Genomic DNA, 21,920 nt, shown 5'->3' with positions numbered 1-21,920 from the left:
GTGGTCACAGCTGGGGATGGGAGTGTGCTACTGGCATTTAGGGGGCAGAGGCCAGAAATGCTATTAAATATCCTATGTGCACAAGGCAGTCTGTACAACAAAGAATTATCTGGTACAAACTGTCAATAATGCCCCGACTGAGAAACCTAGTTTATTACCATTTACATTTAATATGATTATTGATATGGTTAGGTTTGAACACATCTTGTTATTGATTTGTCACATCTGTTCTTTATTCCCCTTTGTCTCCTTTATGGCCCTCTTTTGAGTTGACTATCTTTTTAGAATTCTACTTTATCTTCTTTGTTGGCTTATTAGCTATAACTCTTTATGTTCGTGATTGCGTGAAGGTTTGGGTTTGTAGTATCCACCTTTCATACACCAGTTCTTCCATTTCTCTCCACCTGGCCTTTATGCTGTTGCCACACATTTACTTTTCCATCTGTTACAAGCCCCACAACACACTGTTGTTGTTTGTGTTTAATCAGCCAATACTTTTTTTTTTATGTTTGTTTATTTTAGAGAGAGAGAGAGAGAAAGAGAGCAAGCAGGGGAGGGGCAGAGAGAGAGACACACACACACACACAGAATTCAAAGCAGGCCCCAGGCTCCAAGCTGTCGGCACAGACCCAACCCAGGGCTTGAACTCACAAACCAGGAGATCATGCCCTGAGCCGAAGCTGGATGCTTAACTGACTGAGACACCCAGTGCCCCAATACTCTTTTAAAGAGCCTTAGGTAATTTTTAAAACCTTACATATTTACCATGTGGTTACAATTTTTGATATTCTTTGTTCCTTTGTATAGAGCCAAATTTCCACCTGGTAGCCTTTTTCTTTTGCCTTAGAATTTTTAAAAATTTAAATCTTTTACATTTGCTTGTAGTATAGTTCTGCTGGAAATCTTTCAACTTCTGTATTTCTGAATTTTTTTTTTTGCCCTTTTTTTTTTCTTATGTTTAATTTTGAGAGGAAGAGACAGAGAGCGAGAAAGGTAGGGGCAGAGAGAGAGAGAGAGAGACAGAATCCAAAGCAGGTTTCAGGCTCTCAGCTGTCAGCACAGAGCCCATTGTGGGGCTCCAACCCATGGACCGCAAGATCATGATCTGAGCCGAAGTCAGATGCTTAACCAACTCAGCCACCCAGACACCCTGGCCTTCATTTTTGAAAGTTTTTTGCTGGGCGCAAGAATTCGGCTTGGTAGGGTGTTTTTTGTTTGTTTTCAAGATACTAAAATTTTTGCTTCACTCCCTTTTTTGTTATTGTTTTGCCTGTAGTGTTTCCAGTGGGAAATCTGATGTCCTTCATCATCCTGATCTTTGTTCAATGTGCAGAATGTATTTTTTATTCTTTTTTCAAAAAAGTTTTCTCTTTATTGCTGATCTTGAACAATCTGATCATCATGTGCCTTGGTGTCTCTCCACGTTTCTCAAGTTTGGATTTGTGGGGCTCCTTGAATGTGTGGGTTTATAGTTTTCATTGTGTTGGGAAAGTTTTTGGTCATTATTCCCTCAAATATTTTTTTTTCTGGTCCTTCCTTCTTTCTCCTCTCTTCCAGCTGCCCACGTACTCAGCCATGTGAAGTTGGTAAATCCTCTCACCTTTTTTTTTTTTTTCTTTCCTCTCGAGGACTTCTATTAATGGATGGTGATCTTTCTTTTAGTCCTTCTATTCCAGCTTCTGAGTTCTTCAGCCCTTTTCCTCAAGTTCTCCAACCAGGATCTCCATGTTCCTGCTTTGTCTTTGCATAATTTTGCTATAAATGTGAACTATTTGGTTATTTAAACCTTATGCCTTCAAACCAGTTATTTCTACTTTGTTCTTTTAAATTCTCACCTGATCCTGTCTTATGTTATAATGACCTTTATCATTTAGAAAATATTACTCCTGTCTGTTTTAAACTATTCCTCGGTACCCATCCATTTTCACTTCAGTACCTCTCAAGATCTAGAATGAGGAAGATCACAGAAACCCATGCTAGCTCACCATCTTGGCACTGTAAAATTTTTTATATTTATTAATCTATATAAAACTTTCTGTGTTCTGCAGAAATGCTCAAAATGATTTTTTTTCCCTAGCAATTAACCAATTTTAATTTAGGTTTCTTTAATCACAAAAACTAGAACTTCTAGCCCCACACTCTGACAAAAAAGTTAAGTTTAACAGTGGGTCATCCGATACTAGAAAATGATGTGCTTGTGCATCATAAAGCTTGAGTGTAGTGTGTGTATCAGAATTTGGGACTCCCTCTCATTTTGAAGAATCTGCGCCTAGAATTCATTTCAAAAAAATTTTACAAGGATGGATATATAAGATGTGCTTGGTGTTCTTTGAAGTAACAAAAATACAACTCAACTACCCAAGTAGAGCACTGGCCCAATCAATATTGACTCTGCCCTACAGTAAAATATATAAAATCTACATCATACACCAGTAAAATTAAGAAGCCAGGTTTATATCTATTCATATAAATACCCCCAATTTTATTGTTTAATGGAAAATGTTTAAAGTATAATCACTTTTACAAATTGCTGTATCTATATGGCAGAGCTATTTTAAAGGATCTTAATGAAAATTAACCTTTACTCCCCGCTAGAATTTCATGTGATTCTTTTTAGATTCTTTAAGCTTTGGTGATTTGGTATTTAAAATTTTAACTACTTGCCTTTTTTTTTTTTTTTTTTTTTTTTTTACACGGTCACCAATGTAAGTATTTCAAGTTTACAGAAATCTTTCACAGGCCACCTGTTGGTCGTTTAAATTATTCTTCTACTTGGAGAATGGGTCTCTCCTTCCTCCTACCTCTCTGAAGTCCCCAGTCACTGAGCCGTTCCCTCCCCGTACCCCACTTACTAATGATCTTGATGTTTGTGGCAGTGCCCGAATTTAATTCGGCTTCCCTCCTATTGTTCTCCCGACAGCATGTCAGCCAGCACTGGCCAGTTATCATGCCCTTAGTGAATCTGTGACTAACATCAGACCGAGCTGTCACCATGCGAAATATCAAAAGTTCTGTACTTTTGTCCAGCCTTATGACTGTGAGGGCTGCGGCATGGCGTTCAGCCACCTCTCCCATCTTACTGGACATCGGAGAATTCACACGGTACAGAAAGCCCACAAACCGGGCCAAAACGCAAAGGCCTTCAGACATCCCTCATCCTTTACAACGCTTCAAAGACTCTCTATTCTGGATAAGCACTTGGAGTGTAACCAGTGCGGAAAAACCTTTAACAGGACTTCCAAGTTTATTCAGCACCAGGATGCGCACAGCAGTCTGAAGCCCTACAAGTGTGGTGTGTGTCAAAAGGCCTTCAGGTTTCTCTCCTCCTTTAACGTTCACCACAGGCTTCACGTCGGCAAGAGACCAAACCTGATCCTCCACCAAAAACCTCATTCTCGAAAGAAACTCTTTGCCTGCAAGTCTTGTGGAAGGGCCTTTGACAGTTTCGCAGAGAAAATGCAGCACCAAAAAATTCACGTGAGAAAGCAATGCTACACGTGTAATTATTGCAAAAAGGACTTCAGCCCATACTCACAGTTTGTCCTCCATCAGAGAGTTCATACCGGAGAGCGACCCTACAAATGTAATGACTGTGACAAGTCCTACAAGAGCAGCTCCAATCTTAAAAAACATCAGAAAATTCACACTGGAGAGAAGTCCTTTTCATGTGACAACTGTGAAAAGGCCTTTACCCAGCTCATCGATCTGCAGCGTCATCAACACGTTCACACTGGAGAGAAACAGTACATCTGTAGCAGTTGTAAAAAGACCTTTGTCCGTTTCTCAGACCTAACTCAACATCAAAGAAGTCATACTGGAGAGAGGCCATACAAGTGTAATGTTTGTGACAAAACCTTTAAGTATCAGTCAAGCGTCATTAAACATCAGAAAACTCATTCTGAAGAGCGGCCCTTTACGTGTCCTGAATGCCAAAAGACCTTTCGCTTCTGCTCAGATTTTAACCGGCATAAAAACATTCATACCAAAGAAAAACTCTATAAATGTAGTGAATGTCAAAAGGTCTTTAACAATAACTCAAATCTTAACAAACACATGAAAATCCATACTGGAGAGAAACCTTTTGTATGTAACCAATGTGGAAAAGCTTTTAGCTTAAACTCCAAACTTACTCGACATCAGAAAACTCATGATAAAAAGAAACCCTGAACAGCTGTAAGAGGCAGAGAGGCCTTTCGAAAGCACTTACGCTTGGGTTCAATTCCCAATTCTAGCAAAAGAGGTCAATGTGGAAAAAGGTTTTTGCTCAAAGCCTTTTGTGTAAAACATCAGAGAAACAGAAATACGTGTATGTTGAAGAGACGGAGATGGGATTAGAAATGTACTCTATATATTGCATTGACTGGATTTTTTTTTTTTTTTTGAGCAAAAATGGCTGCACATGTTCACCAGAAACAGGAAATTGTAGAAGGCTGCTCCTATCATGAAAAGTAGGCTAGGAGGTGGCTAGAAGGGTGGAGCGAAAAGAACGCTGGTTTTGTTGCTTGTTCATAATCTATTTTCGCTGGATGAATAAAAAGCCTATTTTTAATGGAGCCAGCTCTCTAAAGATGTAAACTTTTGTAGGGAGATGATCCAACCTGAATCTAAGCATAAATAAGGGGGCAGGGGAGGGGAAAGCCTTCCCTTTGGAATTAGAACTATCAAAAAAGAAGAAACTTTGCCAATGGACCATGAAAAAGGAAAAGCTGATCGTGATTTAAATTTGTTTTTTTAGTGTTGATTCATTTTTGGGAGACTGAGAGATCATGAGCAGGGGAGGGGCAGAGAGAGAGGGAGACCCAGAATTCGAAGTAGGCTCCAGGCTCTGAGTTGTCAGCACAGAGCCCAAAACAGGGCTTGAACTCACGGACTGTGAGATCATGATCTGAGCTGAAGTCGGGTGCTTAACAGACTGAGCCACCCGGGCACCCAAGCTGATCATGATTTGAAGGCTAAAAAGCTAAGAGTGGACATAAGAAATCTAAAGGTTGTTGGTTGGGGGCGTAATGGCTTCTCCCTCTAGTCAAAGCAGATATAACTCTGGAACATCCAGCCTCCCTGAGTAGTTACACACTGCTTCGATGTATCTAGAGAACCAAAAGAGATGGACGAATGGCAACAATTCTAGTTAGATTCAGGACACAGAGTATCTATTACTTGCCGTGTAATTTGAAGTAAGTTGATTTCCTGTATGCTTTAATGAATAAATACTAAGTCTTCTAGTTATGTGCTAACACGGGTGTATGATGCTGAATCCATTCGGGCCTTGGGTCAGAAATCTAATTATACTTCCCTGAATCGGTTCCCATCATTACTGGTAGCAACTTCGCGCTGTTCAGCCAGGTGGGACAGGTGTGGCCTAACAAGTCTGTTTAGCGACTGGCCTCGATCCACAGAAAGTGACGGGAAGACCGCATCCTGTTTCTTGTTATTCCCATGTCTTTCTGCTTTCCTAGATGTTACAGTGGCTGGCACAGAGCTAAATTGTGTAATCCCCAGACGTGGCCTCCTCCTCCTCGTCTTATTCCTTATGTGTTTATCTCTAAGAAAATTGTGTGTGTGTATGCATATATATATGTGTGTGTATATATATGTGTGTGTATATATATATATATGCACACACACATGTGTGTATATGTATGTGTGATATATATATGGCTTACCTTTATAAATAAGACCCCTTATAGTTTTATAGATTAAGTTATAAGCTGAAGATACAATTGAAATAAGTTTTTTTTTGTTTTTTGCTCTTACAACTGAAATAAGTTTTTGAAAGGAGTACAGAATCTGGGCACCTGGGTGGTTCAGTCCGTTAAGTGTCCAACTCTTGACTTTTGGCTCAGGGCGTGATCTTATGGTTGTGCCATTGAGCCCCGTGTCAGGCCCCATGCCCAGTGTGGTCCTATGACCCCCTTCCAGAGTTTGATGAGTTTATTAGAGCAGCTCACAAAACCCAGGAAAAGTGTCCTTGCTGTTCACCAGTAGATTATTGCCTTTCTCGCTCTCCTCCCTCTGCCCCTCCCCTGCTCACTTGTTTTCTCCCTCTCTTAAAAAAAAAAAAAAAAATCATCCACACTTATCAATACAACTATAGAAGTAGAAATGGTTATTGGGATAACGAGAAAAAAATTTGTGCGGTGGACTCCTTACTCCTAAACTTGGTTCTCAAAATTCTAGGTTAGAGTTAAAATTAAATGAACTATTTCACGTGCTTCAAATCCATTAACCTTTCCAACATGGCTCCTATCAGGATCAAACTGCTAATTCTAAAGTCTATAAGAAAAGAAAGAAGCTTAATAGAACAGAACATCTTCTGAAAAGTCTTGTCCTCCAAATTTGCCATCACTAAGCTCAACAGAAATTTCGATCTCAACAAAAATTCTCATATACTTTTTTAGATCCGCCATGTCTCCTGGGGGCTATCACTAATTAGAAGCCATAATTCCTCAATTACAAGAAAAAGAAAGAGGTCCTCATGCAAAAGTTAGGCTATTCGAGACATTATAAAATTTCAGCACAAATTTTTGTTTTCTGCTTATTTCCAATTGAATTTTAATATTAAAATCACATAAGATGTTTACATTGTTTAACTGGAGTTGTTGGTGTGATAAATAATGGAGAGCAAAGTTATAAATGCTTATTTACTTTTTTGAAGTTTATCTATTTTGAGAGTGAGAGAAAGCGCAAGTGGGGAGGGGCAGAGAGGGGAGAGCCAGAATCCCAAGCAGGTTCCACACTGGCAGCGCAGAGCCTGAGGCAGGGCTCGAACTCACGAACTGTGAGATCATGACCTGAGCTGAAGTCAGATGCTTAGCCAACTGAGCCATCCAGGTGTCCCTAAAGGCTTCTATTTAAACTTGAAATGTCATCTGAATACTAACCTAGTGTATACAACTAAATTTTTTTTTGCTTTTAATCACGAAATTCTTATTTACTTTGTTTTCGTTGTCACACATCTGAAGATATAATCTAACAGGATGTTTGTGGGTTGAGCTGAAGTCTTAACCTCCATGTGCAGAGACACTCTGTCCTCCTGTGTTTCTCCTTTACTCTCACGCAACGACCACACTAGCCGTGCGGGGGCGGGGGGGGGGGGGCCCCCCACACCAAGGAATTCTGTGACCTGGGCCAGGTATCCTGCAGTGTAACTCAATTCCGATCCTATGTACTTGGAGACAGTGTCACATCCCACAGGTTAAGGGTTCAGTCCCACAAGACTGCCCACCCCCCCCCCCACACCAATCACGAGACCAGGTCGTCATCTGTGTTGACCCTTCAGCTACAACTCAGAGGGTCTATGATCCCCTTCTCGAGTTTGATGAATTTGTTAGAGCAGCTCACAAAACCCAGGGAAAGCGTCCTTGCTGCTCACCAGTTTATTATAAAAAGAGATAAAGGGTAAGGACGAACATCTTACCGGAAGAGATGTGTGGGACCTGGTATGCGAAGGGGCACAGGGCTTCCATGTCCGTCCTGGGGCTGCCACTCTCCCAGCATCGCCATGCTTTCAGTAACCTGGAAGGCCTCCGAAGCCCGTGCTATTGGCATTTTTGTTACAGAGGCTTCATCATGTAGGCATGATGGATCGTGAACTCCATGTTTAGCCCCTCTCCCCTCTCTGGAGAATGGGGGTGGGCTGAAAATTTCAAGCTTCTAATCGTGGCTTGGTCCTTCTGGTGACTGTCTCCCATCCAGGAGCCCACCAAGAGTCACCCCATTACAAGAAAAGACACCACGGTCAGCGATGACACTCTAAGGGGTTTAGGAGCTCTGTGCCAGGAACCAGGAGCAGAAATCAATATATGTATTTTCTATTATCTCACACCCTGCTACCTGCAAATGTGACCTTATTTAGAAATAGGACCTTTGCAGATAAAATCAAGATGAGGTCAAAATCCGATCGACGAGGTCCTTATGAGAGTCAACACAAAGTAACTGCTGTTGGATGAACGTTTTTCCCTGTATCAAAGATTGAGTTATCGGGGCACCTGGGTGGCTCAGTTGGTCGAGTGTCCAAGTCTTGATCTTGGCTCAGGTCATCTCCTAGTTCGTGGGATCGAGTCACGAGTCAGGCTCTGCACTGACAGTGCAGAGCCTGCTGGGAATTCTCTCTCCCTCTCTGTCTGCCCCTCCCCCACGCATTCTCTTTCTCTCCCAAAATAAACTTAAAATTTTTTAAATATTAAAAAATAATAAAGATCACATTATCTCTGAAGACAATTCAACTTTCGTAGAATGCAAAGTGGGAGTAAGTGCACAGCATACTATAATCAGCTGTACACATATAAGCAATGTTGGATATTTGCATGAAATCAGTGGCTCTTAGATGATTTTTTAGGGAGGGGTCTAAAATAATTTAGAAATTACCAAGCTAGATTATATTATAATCTATATTATCGACTGTCAGAGGCCACAGATTCAATAAAGCATGGACTGGCAAACACCCACTGGGTGTGAAAATATTTAGGCTACTGCCAACTTTGACCAGATCCATGGGAGGGGTGGGAACAGATACAAGACTACATGAAGTGAGTTGAAATGACACCATCAAGTGAGGACGTTTTATCCACAGAACAGAACACTGCATTGTTCCCTCTAAGCCTGTTTCAAAGATAAAGCTGAAAGAAATAGTTACAGGGCACTATTTGGGGAGCATGCAATCCATTATTCTAGTTTTTATCCTTGGATAAAAACTAGATCACAGGGAATCATCTGCATGGTGTCTATTCAGATGACAATGAATCGGTCCCCTCTAATAACGGAGAACGAAAGTCACAGAAAACCCACTGCCTTGGCAAGACTGGCCTCTGTGTCAGTTATTCAGAGACCATCTAAGAAAATGACAAGAAAGCCATTCAAATAGCCAGTGTAAAACCTAGTTCATATTGTCTGGGCCTTTCTGGTACAACTTGAGTAAGTCCATAGGAACATATGATTTCTGTATATTTATGCCAGCCTTTCCGGTGGTGATCTGATACTTTTCTCTGATGCTTTATTTTACACGTTTCTACTATTTCATCTGCATGTACAAATTACTATCAGCCTCCTCGAAATCCACTGTAAAATGTGGGAAGTAAAGCCCTAAACAACTTACCTGGGATTTGTTCATTTTCGGATGCTCTTGAGAAAGGGCCAAGAGTGGTGATACCAGAGCTGGGTAAGGAAGAATGAGGAATGGAATCATGAGAGGTCTGGGTAACTCAGCGGCTTAGGATTACTTATCAAGAGAGTGGTCCTTTGACCAATCTGGCGACTGATTATCCACTTGTCCATTTACTTAAAAAAAATTTTTTTTTACTGTTTATTTATTTTTGAGAGAGAAAGACAGAGTGTGAGTGGGTGAGGGAGAGGGAGACACAGAATTCGAAGCAGGCTCCAGGCTCTGAGCTGTCAGCACAGACATGGACGCGGGGCTCAAACTCACAAACCGTGAGATAAGACCTGAGCTGAAGTCAGATGCTTAACCGACGGAGCCACCCAAACGCCCCTCCACTTGCCTGTTTATAATTCTGAAATGATCACAGAGAACTTTTCTTACTGAGTGAATATAAACCGTTGTTTTTTATGGAATTACCATCAATTTAAGCCTTTGAAAAAATCAAAAAGAACCTGTGTGCAATAACTGGAACGATAAAATTTAGGATATACAAAGTTTGGAACACTTTTCCAGCATTAAAAATACTAGGATTACAATACTTCTTGGCACAGGAAATGTTGAAATGATGTCATTTACCTATTTTCCTACTAATATTTTTTAGCCGCTTGAGGGCAGAGAATCCAGAAGCTCAGAAAGGAGAGCAAGTGTTTTCAGATGTTTGCCTTTTTGTCTGGCCTCTCTTAGATGAAGTTTCACAAGAGGAGCTTTTGCTGAGAAACTTGCTTTAACCTAAATGTGGGAGACGATAGAACCCTGACCTGGAAATCGAGACTTGGATTCAGTTCTTGGCTGTTACCAGCAAACTGTGTAACTGGATATTTACTTTCTGAGTTCTACTTATAAGGCAGAGTGGGGTGCCTGGGTGGCTCAGTCATTTGAACATCTGGCTCTTGATTTCGGCTCGGGTCAGGATCTCACGGTTTCGTGAGTTCAAGCCCCACATGGGCTCTGCGCTGGAGGTGTGGAGCCTGCTTGGGATTCCCCCCATTTCTCTGCCCCTGCCCCACCTGCATTCTCTGTATCTCTCAAAGTAAATAAATAAATAAGCTTAAAAAAAAATAAGGCAAAGTTACAGAGTTTTAGAAACCTTCTCTTTACCTCCACTGCGATTCTATAAGGGGGCCATTCAATGAATCCCAAGGGTGGTGGTAAATATGGTCTGAGCAGCTCAGAATAAACAGAGAGTGGAGGGTACAGGGAATGACCTTGTGCTTGGGAAGTGATGAGAAACCATTTCCTTGGCTATAGCTGGTCCCTATTCCTTCCTTTTCCTCAACCCATAGCCCCCAAATCCTTCAGGAAAGTGTCTTTTCGTATCAGATTCTCATCCTGCCCATTCCCTTCAATTGCAGCTCACATCGTTCTTTTGAAAGCTGAACTAAAGTTCTGCTGAGCTACAATTATGGTGTTATCGCCCAGACTTTGCTCACACCAGAGGGGAAAATTCTGGCCAGTAACTTGAGCACGTTCCTTTCCAGGATTCTTCTGCCTCCACACTGAAATTCTAGGGAGAGGTTTCAGTTCAGGAATATGTTCTTCCCGTCGTGATTTCTGTTCCCGAGGCCTGCTGCTTCCTACTTCACTGGACTGGTTTTGTGTCAGCCTGGGCCTTGGAGCCACATTTCCAGCAGCTGGAACTGACACTTGGGAGTCCCAAGGGTCAAGTGCCTGGTGGGCTGGACCTGTGCCCATTTTACAGGTGAGGAAACAGGATTGGTCTAAATAACACGCCCTGGGATGCGATGCTGTTTTGTGACAGGACCTGACCTGAACCCAAACATCAGGCTCTTAAAATCTTATGCAATGCTGCCAACATCTCCGCCCGCACCCTCTAGTCCCTCCTCACTGAACGCTCGTCCAGTCAATTCTGCACCCTGGCCATTCCCTTCAACCGTAGCTCGCATCTTTATCCCAACAGATCGTTAGTGTAAAACAACTAACCTAACAATAACAGTATTTATTTCTCATAATGATTATGTGTTCCCTTCCCTGCTGCCCTCTAGCCCGACAGCCTGCAAAGCCAAGGGCATCAGAGAAACTTCTGGAATCAGGCTTTAGTCACTTGGATGCACAAACCTTTCACCCTCACAAGAGCACCTTCTTCAGGCAAAGAAGGGCTGCAGGGAGCGCCCACCCTGAGGCCTGGGGGTCAGGGGCTCAGCCAGGCTCTCGCCGCCCGTCTCCTGGACCACTGGAAACCCGCTTCGGGGCCTCCCTGCCGAGGGAGGCGGGGGGGGGGGGAGGGGGAAGGGCGCGTCCCCCCTCGTCGGACCGAGGTCAGCCCCGCCCCTCCTTCTCTGCGACCCCCGTGGGTCCGGAGGCCCCCGCCAGCCCTTCCCGCAGCTCCCCGGTGCACCTGCTTCGCTTCCACTTCGCACCAAGTACAGCGAACAGCGGAACCCGAGCAGCTCGGAGCCGGCACGACCCGCCCCCGGAAGGACCTGGAGAACCGGAAGGAGCGCCCAGGTAGAGCACCAGGATCTGCACATGCTCAGAAGAAGCCTCCGGGCGGCCCTTCCCAGGCTTACCTAAGGGGCGATTGTCGGCTTCCGAACTACAGTCCCCATAAGGCACCGCGGCCCCGCCCCGCGCGCGCCCTCCCCCCCCCCCGCCCCCCCGCCCCAAGCTGAAGGATTTCTCCAGGAAGGTCGACTTTGATTACCGGGCTTGGCTGATCGCTTATTAACTATTCATACAAGGAGAAAAGTTGCTTATTAACTTCGTCGAAGACTATAGCTGAGAAGCGAAGATTACAGCCTCGGAAATGTCCACCCAAACGTGAATGATTCCAAAATCTTTATCTTCTTCCTAAACTTTTCTTCTTCTTTAAGCCGTTTATCTTATTCTTTGTACTGTTTTTCCCACTGAGCATCAGAAAAAACACACGGGAATGACCCTACGAACATTCTAAATGTGATAAATTCTTCTTTATAGGGGGGCAATCAGAAGAATGTAGCCGTACAGTGAAGCCTTCACCCACTTTGGTGGATCCATACAAATATTTTGAATGTGTGAAAGCGTGGTAGAATTCAAACATCTATCCAGGAATTCACGCTGAAAGAAAATCTATGGGAGTGTAGCAATAATAATAATAATAAAAAGTATGGTATACTCTTAAATACGACAATAGGCAAACAAATATAAAAAGCATAATTTTATCTTTTACATATACACTTTTGGATAAAGATATGCAGATTTAAATAGGTATTAACTTAGATAACATTTAGAAAGATATGCTCCCAAATTAACAATGGTAATCCACAGGAGATGAGATTATTTAGGAGGAAGAGGGACTTTCCCTTGTGCATCTACATATTTTTTCTATGCAGAAGTAAAATGGATGATATTTCCATTCTATGTATGAAAGATACACAAAATGAAAGAGAAATATCAAGGCATCCTTGGCCTAGTAATTTGAATTTCAAATGTGTATCTCTGTGTAAAGAGAGAAAATAGAATAAACACACACACAAACTCTCATGGAAATAAGTACTGGAAATGAAAATATTAAATGTTCATCACTTATAGGTACGGGTTTATAGGGAATTTTTAAAATTCTTATTTATTTAATGTGTATTTATTTTTGAGAGAGCGAGAGAGCAGGGGAAGGGTAGAGAGAGCGGGGAACACAGGATCTGAGCTGTCAGCACAGAGGGGCTTGAACTCACGAGCTGCGAGATCATGACCTGAGCCAAAGTCAGATGCTCAACCGACTGAGCCACCCAGGCGCCCCGGGAAATTTTATTTTTGATGTTAAGGGACTTCCTTTCCAAAAATTTCCTTAATGTGTCAGTAACTTCTGTCTGTCCTCAAACCATTCTTTCTGCCATCTCACCATCTGTATTAGTGTGCTAAAGAGTGTGTGAAAAGGTGTCACCACAGGGTGGCTTAAACAACAGAAATTCATCTGAGGGAGATCTGTTCCTTGCCCGGCTCCTGGCTTTGTGTAGCCTCAGGCGTCCCTTGTCTTGTAGGTGGTATTCTTCCGTGTTTTCATATGGTCTTCCCCCCTGCACGCGTCTGTCTCCAAATTCTCCCGCCCCCTTTTCTGTAAGGATACAGTCGTATTAGGTTAAGGTTCGCCCAAATGACCTCATCTTCACTTGATTATCTGCAAAGACCCTATTTCCAAATAAGGTCATACAGACAGATACTGGGGGTTAAAACTTCAACATCCTTTTGGGGGATAGAATGACCATCCAGCAATTTTCCTGATAGCTGTAGTAGAATGAAATGAAATATGGCTTCGTATTTATTTTGATATGTGTATGGGCATCTCTCCTCAGAGGTATTTGGGCAATACAACGTAAGTAGGTCTTGGAAGGGTAGAAAGCCACGCACTGAATCTCCAGCAGAGTTAGCGAATCTCGGGCTGATGCTGGCATATAGGTGGTGCTCCAGCTATCAAACGTTTGCTGAGTGCATGGTTTCCAAAAGAGAGAAGATACTGCAAGAAGGAAGAGGAAAATAGGGAAAGTGATGAGAGGGGATATGGTCTGAGTTCTATAGCTTGCTGGGTCCCCAACTCTGGGGCTCAGTCTGGCCAGCACAACACTCAGGGACTGGTCTCTAGAGCGTCTGAGTTAGTCAGTGAGTCTAGGGGGAGGAAGAGACAGGTAGGGGAGTGGAGCCAAGGGATCGGGAGGGAAGCTGAGAGATTGGGAAGGTAGAGAAAGGGAGAGGAGAGAAAGCCAGAAAATGGGAAGGAGGGAGGGAGGCTGGGAAAGAGGAAGAAAAGACATCAAAAGGGAGCCCTGCAAAACAGATATTGGATAATGCTGTTTCCTCGAAGGCCACCAGGTGACAGTATTCGCAAGGACCAGCTGTCATTGACTACCAGGATGACAGAGGCTCCTTACTGATGTTAACCTAGTCAACTCATCTGTGGCTGATATCTGTTGGTGTTTTTGGTTCCTCCTCACATCCATGCTGCCTTTTTCTGATAACATCAGTTCAATTTTGCTCGGGGGAACTACCACACTTCTGTTAAGGTCTGCCATATATATATATATATATATATATATATATATATATATATATATGCTTGCATAGGCACACTGCACAACTCCAGAGGATTCATCCATTTATTTATTAAAAAAATTTTTAATGTTTATTATTTTTAAGAGGGGGAGGGGAGGGGCAGAGAGAGACACATACACAGAATCCAAAGCAGGCTCCAGGCTCTGAGCTGTCAGCACAGAGCCTGACACGGGGCTCAAACTCACGAGCCGTGAGATCATGACCGGAACTGAAGTCAGACACTTAACTGACTGAGCCACCCAGGCGCCCTGGATTCATCCATTTACACTGCTGAGTGGTATCTTCTGGAATTGAGCAGTGCCAGACCTATACAACTGTCAATGGCAGTCACTGAATTGTGGTCTAGTAAGTTGCCCATCCTACTCCTGGCCTAGGTGGAACTGAGTCATTCTGATATGGATGCCTTGAAGCAACTGCCCATTAATTCCTATTATGTAGGTCTCTAGAGTTATCCTAGTTCTGGTTCTTTCCAATTCCAACAAATTCGTTTTTAATGCAGTTATTCAGAGATACTCTCTGTTGCCAACAAAGAATCTCAAGAAGTCGCAATCTACACCTCAAACCAGAAGCCAAATCACAGCAAAGCGTCTTGAGTATTAAGATTCAGCTAGTCTTTATTCATTATCCATCATTTCTTCATCCAACAAATATTTCTGGATACCTGCTACGTGCCAGGCACTGTTCTAGGCTCAGAAGCACCAGTGAAAAAAACAGACATGGCCCCTGCCTTCATGGAATCTGTCTATTCAGAAACGGGTGAGGGAGACCACAATATTTATTAGCCACAACTAGCTATAGCATTTCAAATAGCTGTATAATTCCGAATTGCGAGGCGCTTTGGGAGGGAAAAGGATGGAAGGCCATGTGGAAGGTAGTTTTAAGTAGATAGCATTTATTTTAGGCTCACTAAGGGCAAGCACTTTCTATGTCCCATAGCAATCACCAGAACAATACTGCAGACTAAATACTACTGGGGGCCTTATTTCACAGATGTGATCCCCAAGCCTACATTAAGTAGAAATAGATATCATTAATAATGTATAAATATACATAGGATTTTCCCAGGGGCTTTCAAAACTAAAACTGGGGCCGTCCTGGGCAAACGTGGACAAGGTGTCATTCTCCTCAGTAACTTGGCTAAGGTCACACTTCAGGGAGTGGTGGGGTGAATACTGACTCCAGCTCCAGTTTGACCCCGAAGCTCACGTACATAGTGACCACCCCGCGGGTGCCCTCGGATGTGCACAGTCCATGGAGAAATGGAGATGAGCAGGAGAGGCTGAAGGCAGGTCGGCGAGGAGGCTGGGGTCCAGGAAGAGATGGGAGTTGAGATGATCAGAAATTTACAACCATCAGTAACCGTTTGGATATGAAGGGAGGAAGGGGCAGAAGTGGGTTGACTCCAGGGTTTTGGCTCAGGAGTGGGGTGGAAGCGATCCGGGTAGAAGAGGGTGATTCAGATTGGCTCTAGTGGGTATGCCATCCAGGTAGAAATGCTAGGACACGGTTGGAGAAGAATCTCGGAATTAGGGAATCCCCTCGGCTTAGCTTGTCAGAGCCCAGAGAAGAGTTAGAGGTTAAATGCCTCAGGATCAGTCAGGAAATCTGGTTGCAAGCAACACACATTGACTCAGATCAGCAAAGAGGGGGACTTTTTAATGAGGGTGTCAGGAGGCTCATAGAACCAAGTCAGAATACGGTGAGAAAGAGGGTAGGCTGAGTGGCAGGAATCAACTACCTCTGCTGGGGATGCCACTTGCCACCACTGCCCCAGGCCTTGGCTGTCACGCTGCTGAGGCTGCCTCCACCGCCACTGAATAATGGACACCACTGTTACTGTTGCCACATTGTAAATAAAATGCTCTCCCTGTGCATTTGTATCAGTTGCTGAAGATTCCAATCCCGGGCGTCTGATTAGCTGAACCCAAGTCACATGGCTCACGGCCACGTGCCAGGGGTGAAGAAAGCAAGTGTGTGGCTTTTGAGGTGTTCATAGTGGGAGCGAGTGTGCCCTGCTTCCTAAGCAAGATTTACACGTGGGTGACTTCCCATGTACAGAAAGGATGTTCAGAAGTCAAAGAACCAAAGCGAGTGGATGCTAATAAAATGCCCAATACCGCTTCTGCGGCCGCCGTGTGCACCCATGCCGTCGTGTAGGGGATGCTCAAGGAAAAATCCTGCCAGGTACAGAGTCGTCCGAAAGTGGCTCCCAAAAGTTCTCACGGGGTTGCCTGGGCACCGAGCCAGCTGGGTCATCGAGGAGGAGTGCCTCCTTCTTAGCTCCCCTGAGACCAGGGGTCCTTTCCTCCGCAGGAGAGGCTGTACCTTCCCCAGTGTCCCCCAAAGCAGGTGCAGTCCCCAGACAACGGTGAACCACGGGCAACCTCAATCCCTTCTGCCTGGTGCCCAGTTTGTCGCTTCCCTTCATTGATGAGGCTGCTTTCACATGCTCCCCCACAAGAAGGGACAGTGATAGGTGTGGGGTCCTTCCCCCAGAACACAATCACTTACACTGAGAGTCCAGTAAATCATTGTGCCCTCACTCATTCCTGTGGGGTGGCGGTAGGATGGGGGGACCTGTGCGTTTTCTTCTCTCCCTGCCCCTCGACTTGAACTTTACTCCCTACACGGTAAATCTTAGCCCAACCTGTTCTATGAGATGTCTTTGAGTTTTTCCTGAGCCCGATGAGTGAGGACCCCAAAGGGACCACCTTACCCTAACAATGCTTTGCCAAGGTCCTAGAAACCCCCTGTCCTCCCTGCCCTAATACCATCTCTGCCCTATCTTCCTACCTGTCGATGCTATCTTTGTGCTGCAACCTTTGGCACCCTAAATCCTTTCTAGAGGAAAAGCTTTCAAGAACTTCCCATCCACACTGAAGTTTCAGGGACTCAGTTAACTCCTCATGCGTGTATCTGGGAAACACAATCCTCAACAACTTCAAATAAGTACCCACGGTGGCTTGGTGGCACCTATAGAGAAAAAAATATAAGTAGATTTGGTGGGGGCAGGGGAGGGAACGTCCCATATTCCCTTAAATGAAGTCCTGGAGCCCCTGCCTGTGGTAAGGCTGGTTCTAGAAGTCCTTCCCTGTCCTCCTTCCCTGCACTACCAGGCTGGGTGGTCCTAGAAGCCTGGACCCAGGCCACAGACCAGAGGGCTCAGGCCCAGTTGAAACAAGACAGATGTCTCCAGCACCCACTTGGCTGCCTCCTTGGGCACATCAGCCAGGACTCCGGTGCCAGGATGGACATGTCCTTCCTCCCTCCCCGTTAGACTGAGAGCTCCCGAGAGCAGGGGCCCTGCTGGCATCCTCGCCGTAGTATCTGTAATGCCCAGCAGGTTGCCCTGTGTGGAGCAGGTCCCCGACAAAGTCACATGTCACCATTCAGAGGGAGGCAGCGTCTGGGGTTTATCCTTGGGTGGGGGAAGGCTCTCTGCATTTTCGGGAAGAGGGCCCACAGATTCCCAAGAGATCCCCGGTAATAGCTCCTACCCTACTCAGTCTCTGCAAATGTTGACCCACCCAGGCTGCCTCTAGGCCCTCGAGTGCCTTTGTGTAAATTATAAAAAGGTGCCTCCCGCTTAGATTTGTGTATTTATTAAACTGGGAAATTGTTTTACTAAATATACAAATCTAGGCTGTGATGTGAACAGTGACCCCTAGGGTTGTAAAGTGCACAACCTGCGCACCTCTGCTAAACAGCCCTGGACGCCACTCCCTCCTCCACCGCTCCCTCCTCGGTAGAAATAAAGTAGTGGGCCTTGCCCTCAGGTGCCAGGATCCTGTCTGCACATCATGCTCCCTGGTTCCCTCTAAGAGCCCAGTCTGATCTGGGGACAGTCTTTGATGACACTGTAGTACACAGGGGTGGCCTCCTGGGGCGGGAGCTGGGGCCGGGCCAGCTGGCACTGAAATAGTCCCCGGAAGGCCTCCCGGAAGCGCTGGGACATAAGGGCGTAGATGACGGGGTTGACCGCGCTGTTCAGATAGATGCAAAGCCGGCAGAAGAGAAGGAAGCCAAGGTTGAGGTAGGGCGGGCTCAGGAAGGAATTCACCACCACCAGGGTGCGGTAGGGCAGCCACAGCAGAGCAAAAACCACCACCACCACAGCCAGCATCTTGGTGACCTGCCAGGTAGGACAGGAAAAAAAAGGACACGTGGGTGCCAAGGGAGAATCCCAGGTTCCAGGCCTCTCTGCAGGGTTGCAAGAGGAGAAAGCCCAAAGAACATCCGGGCCTTTGCCAAACTGTGCCCTCATGCCTCGCCCCCCGCCTCCCCACCACTTCAATTCCGTTCCCAGCTAAGAAACTGCTGTGCACCCCTGCAGGCCCTGCTCGAGTCCTTTTCGCTGGGGAGCCACCACCCCAATCCACCCCCAAAGCCCTTGGATGGGTCACCATCTACACTGGCAGCAGATTCATGAATCTACTGCTGTCATCACAGGTGAGGATTAGAGGAGTGAACCCAGGTAAGGAACACAGAATAGTGCCGGGAAGGCGATAAATGCCCTGTGGCTGACTGCTGCTGTGGACATAGCCTCTGTTCCTTCCCGTACAAGTGCATGGGGTTCAAAGCCAGGCACAGCTGGGCTTAAGCTTGCTTCTCAGAGCCCAGGAATGTAGTCCCTATAAGCGACCTCTGCAACGAGGCCTGGCCCTGACTAAATCAGTAGACTTCAGGGCTGTGATAGTCCCCAGGAACCCAAAATCTCAGGAATTCCCTAGACAGTCTCGGCTCCTGGTTTTACCGGATTCAGATTTAATTCTACTCCATTTTAGGTTCATTTAGGTGATACACACTGGATGCCCGTGTGTGGGCTTTGGAGCCAGGCTGCCTGGGTTCAAATCTTGGTTCTAGCACTTACCAGTTCTGTACCCAGGGACTGCCCCTCTGTGGCTCAGTTTCCTCGTCTGTCAAACTGAGATGGTAACAGTCTATACGCCTTGGAGTTGTTACCAAAAACTCAACAGGCTAAGTTGTGTGAAGTGCCTGGCACATAGCAAGTCCCCAATAATTGGGGATGTATATAGTAATAATATAGTTATTATTATCAGCAATAGTATTCCCCACCCTGCTCTCCTAGACATTCTCCTTTCATGGGAGGCACCTTCCCTCTTGCTGTCGTAGGTGGCATTCTGCAAGGTCTCTCTTGGGCATCAAAGAATGCTCAGTCCTTAGACTGCCCACTGTCAAAAAAAGACATTCATGTGTCAACAACAGGGTAATAACAGGTACCCTATATTGAACACTTACTAGGTGCCAGATTTGGAATTCACTCCTATAATTCTAATAATTTTACAGGGTTGAAAATCAAGGCTTAGAGAAGTTCAGTGACTTACCCAAGGCCACGCGGCAAGATGTTAACAAAGCTGGGGGCCAGAAAGAACCCACCCAGGTCTGGAGTACTATTTGTACCAGCAAAAGTTTCATCTAAAGCATAGGCCAGCGGGGAGCTTGAGCCCAGCCCTTTCAGGCTGAGCAGGAAAGTAGTAAATGGAGAAGTAGATGAGTTGGGGGAGGGAAGGAGGGGCCTCTGTCTGGAGCCTCAGGTCATGATGGGCCTACAGCTAGAGCTAAAGGTCCACACCAGTTTAGCCTGTGTCCTGCCCCCCTTTCCTCTAAAGACCACCGTGTTTGAGGTGGCTGTAAGAGCCCCCCACAGTGCACCCACCCCGGGGGGAGGCAGGGAGAGGACACGGATGGTCCTCCCGGGCTCAGGAGTGACTCAGCAGGGTGAGGTAGCCTCCCCCCTCCTCCTCAAGCCGAGGGTATGGGCGGAAGGCTGAGGATTAAGACCGGTTGGGCTTGGGAGCCCTCCTCCCACCTGCAGTCCTTGAATACCCTTGGGAGGCCACACTGCTGGAGTACGGGTAGAGGACATAAGGAGCCTGGACACTTGGGTTCTCACCTCAGGTGCCTCCAGGTGTCACCTCACTCCCTTGTCCCCTCTGAGCCTGTTTCCTTATCTATAACAATGGGTGTTAAGCCTCCCAAACAAGGGGTAATTGCAGGAATGATCACAGAACCAGGCACACAGCAGGTGCTCCATAAGTGCTGGGTCTCTGCTGACCTCACCCCAATCCATCCCCATCTGGTCTGTCTGGCTCCCCGAGGCCATCCAGGCAGCTCTAGTGTTAGCTGTGGCGTGGACTCGGGAAAGTCACTTCCCCTGTCTGAGTCTCGGTCTCCCCATCATTAGGAGAATACCACCGTGGGGGCCAGCCACTGGTTGTGCAAGTTGAATAATAGCCAGCACTGATTGAACATTTGCTTTGTGATGTGGCTTCAAATGGGCTCCAGACTTCACATGGTTCATCCCATTTCTCGGGACACCCCAGTGTGGTCGGCGCTGTCATCACCCCATATGACAGAAGAGGAAAGTGAGGCTCAGAAAGGAAGAAGTGAGAGCTTCAAAAGCAAGCCTAGTAAATGGCACGGCAGGGGTTTATACTTGAGGAGTTTGACTCCAAAAGGGCCCAAACTCCCATCCATTCCATCTGCTGGCTCAGTACAAGGGTTTCCAGGAAGACGGAGGTCCCCACCTGCTTCCGGGAGTTGAGGGCGCCTTTCTTGCCCCTGCAGGAGAAGCGCTGGTGGCCCGCGGGGCTGCCCTGGTGCGCAGAGCCCCAGTGCCCCGGGTGCGCAGGAGGCAGCGGCCGCGCGAAGAGGACGCGCGCTATGAGCACGTAGAACACGGTGGCCAGGCCCAGGGGCAGCGCGTAGAAGAGCGCGAAGTCCAGGAAGTAGACGGGCAGGTAGAGAGAGCGCGACACGCGGTAGCCGCACTGCACCTGCACGCCGTCGGCGTACGCGGTCTCGCGTGTGTCCACCAGGAAGAGCCAGAGCACGCAGTAGGCGCTGGTGCCCAGCCACACCAAAGCCGCGATGCGCTTGGCCCGCGCCACGGTGCACAGAGTTTGGGCGCGCAGCGGGTGGCAGATGGCGAGGTAGCGCTCCACCGTGAACGCGGCGATGGAGCCCGTGGACGTGTTGATGCCCACGTACTGCAGGTAGGTGATGCCCAGGCAGCCTGCGTGGCCGAAGACCCAAACACGGGCGGACGCCGCCTCGGCGACGGTGGGCACTCCGGCCGCCAGGAGCACCAGCAGGTCCGCCGCCGCCAGGCTCACCAAGTAACAGTTGGTGGGCGTGACCATGTGACGGCCCCGGAGTACCACCAGGACCACCATGGCGTTGCCGGCCACACCCATGGCGCACACGAGAGGCACCAGGGTCAAGGTCACCGCTTGTACAGCGGGCGGAGGCTGGGGCAAGGCGCCCAGGCTCGACGCGTTCGCGCGCTCAGGGTGCTCGGTGTGGTCCTCCATGCGCGCGGGTCCGCCCTGCACCCCGAAGGCAGTGGCGAGTTGGGGGGATCACCCCGGCTGCAAAGGTGCCCTCCGGCGATCTGGAGGCGCTCTCCTAGCGGCAAGTTGGGGGTCTCCAGCCGAACAGGTTTCTCAGCTCCGTGCAGGGTCTCACTGTCGCCGCTCAGGAAGCTGAGGACTCCGAGGAATGCCGCTCAGTTTCCAAGACGACTTTTAAGCCTGGACTGGCGCGATCTTTCCCGGGGTGAGGTTTGCTGCAGGGGCGCTTCGAAGACTAGCGTGGCGCTCCAGGAGGGCACTGGGCGCCCAGACGCCGCCTCCCACAGGACCGACTGCGGCAGCCCTCTCGGGTCTTCCCTCCCTCCGCTCTCTAGGTTCGCGGGTCTCAG

The 21,920-nt window shown here is 46.8% G+C and overlaps 1 protein-coding gene and 1 long non-coding RNA gene across 2 annotated transcripts in view; both read right to left on the bottom strand.

Moving 5' to 3' along the window:
- LOC115510018 overlaps positions 1-11,591 on the bottom strand; it is a 59,791-nt gene extending 48,200 nt beyond the window's left edge. The window contains exons 1-2 of the long non-coding RNA XR_004343352.1: positions 11,514-11,591; positions 9,095-9,153 (exon numbers count right to left, since the gene is read on the bottom strand). This is a non-coding gene — a long non-coding RNA (uncharacterized LOC115510018). The remainder of the gene's footprint in view (positions 1-9,094; positions 9,154-11,513) is intronic.
- Positions 11,592-18,014: 6,423 nt separating this feature from the next.
- Positions 18,015-21,531, bottom strand: LOC115509835 (thyrotropin-releasing hormone receptor-like). The gene is made up of 2 exons (XM_030309096.1): positions 20,746-21,531; positions 18,015-18,329 (listed from the first exon to the last, which is right to left on the bottom strand). The coding sequence occupies exons 1-2, from the start codon at positions 21,529-21,531 to the stop codon at positions 18,015-18,017; spliced, it is 1,101 nt and encodes a 366-aa protein (XP_030164956.1).
- Positions 21,532-21,920: the final 389 nt, after the last annotated feature.

The sequence above is a fragment of the Lynx canadensis genome, chromosome A3, assembly GCF_007474595.2.
Source record: "Lynx canadensis isolate LIC74 chromosome A3, mLynCan4.pri.v2, whole genome shotgun sequence".
Classification (NCBI taxonomy): Eukaryota; Metazoa; Chordata; class Mammalia; order Carnivora; family Felidae; genus Lynx; species Lynx canadensis.
Note: the sequence above shows the minus strand (reverse complement) of the source record. Positions and strands in the feature narration are given on the sequence as shown.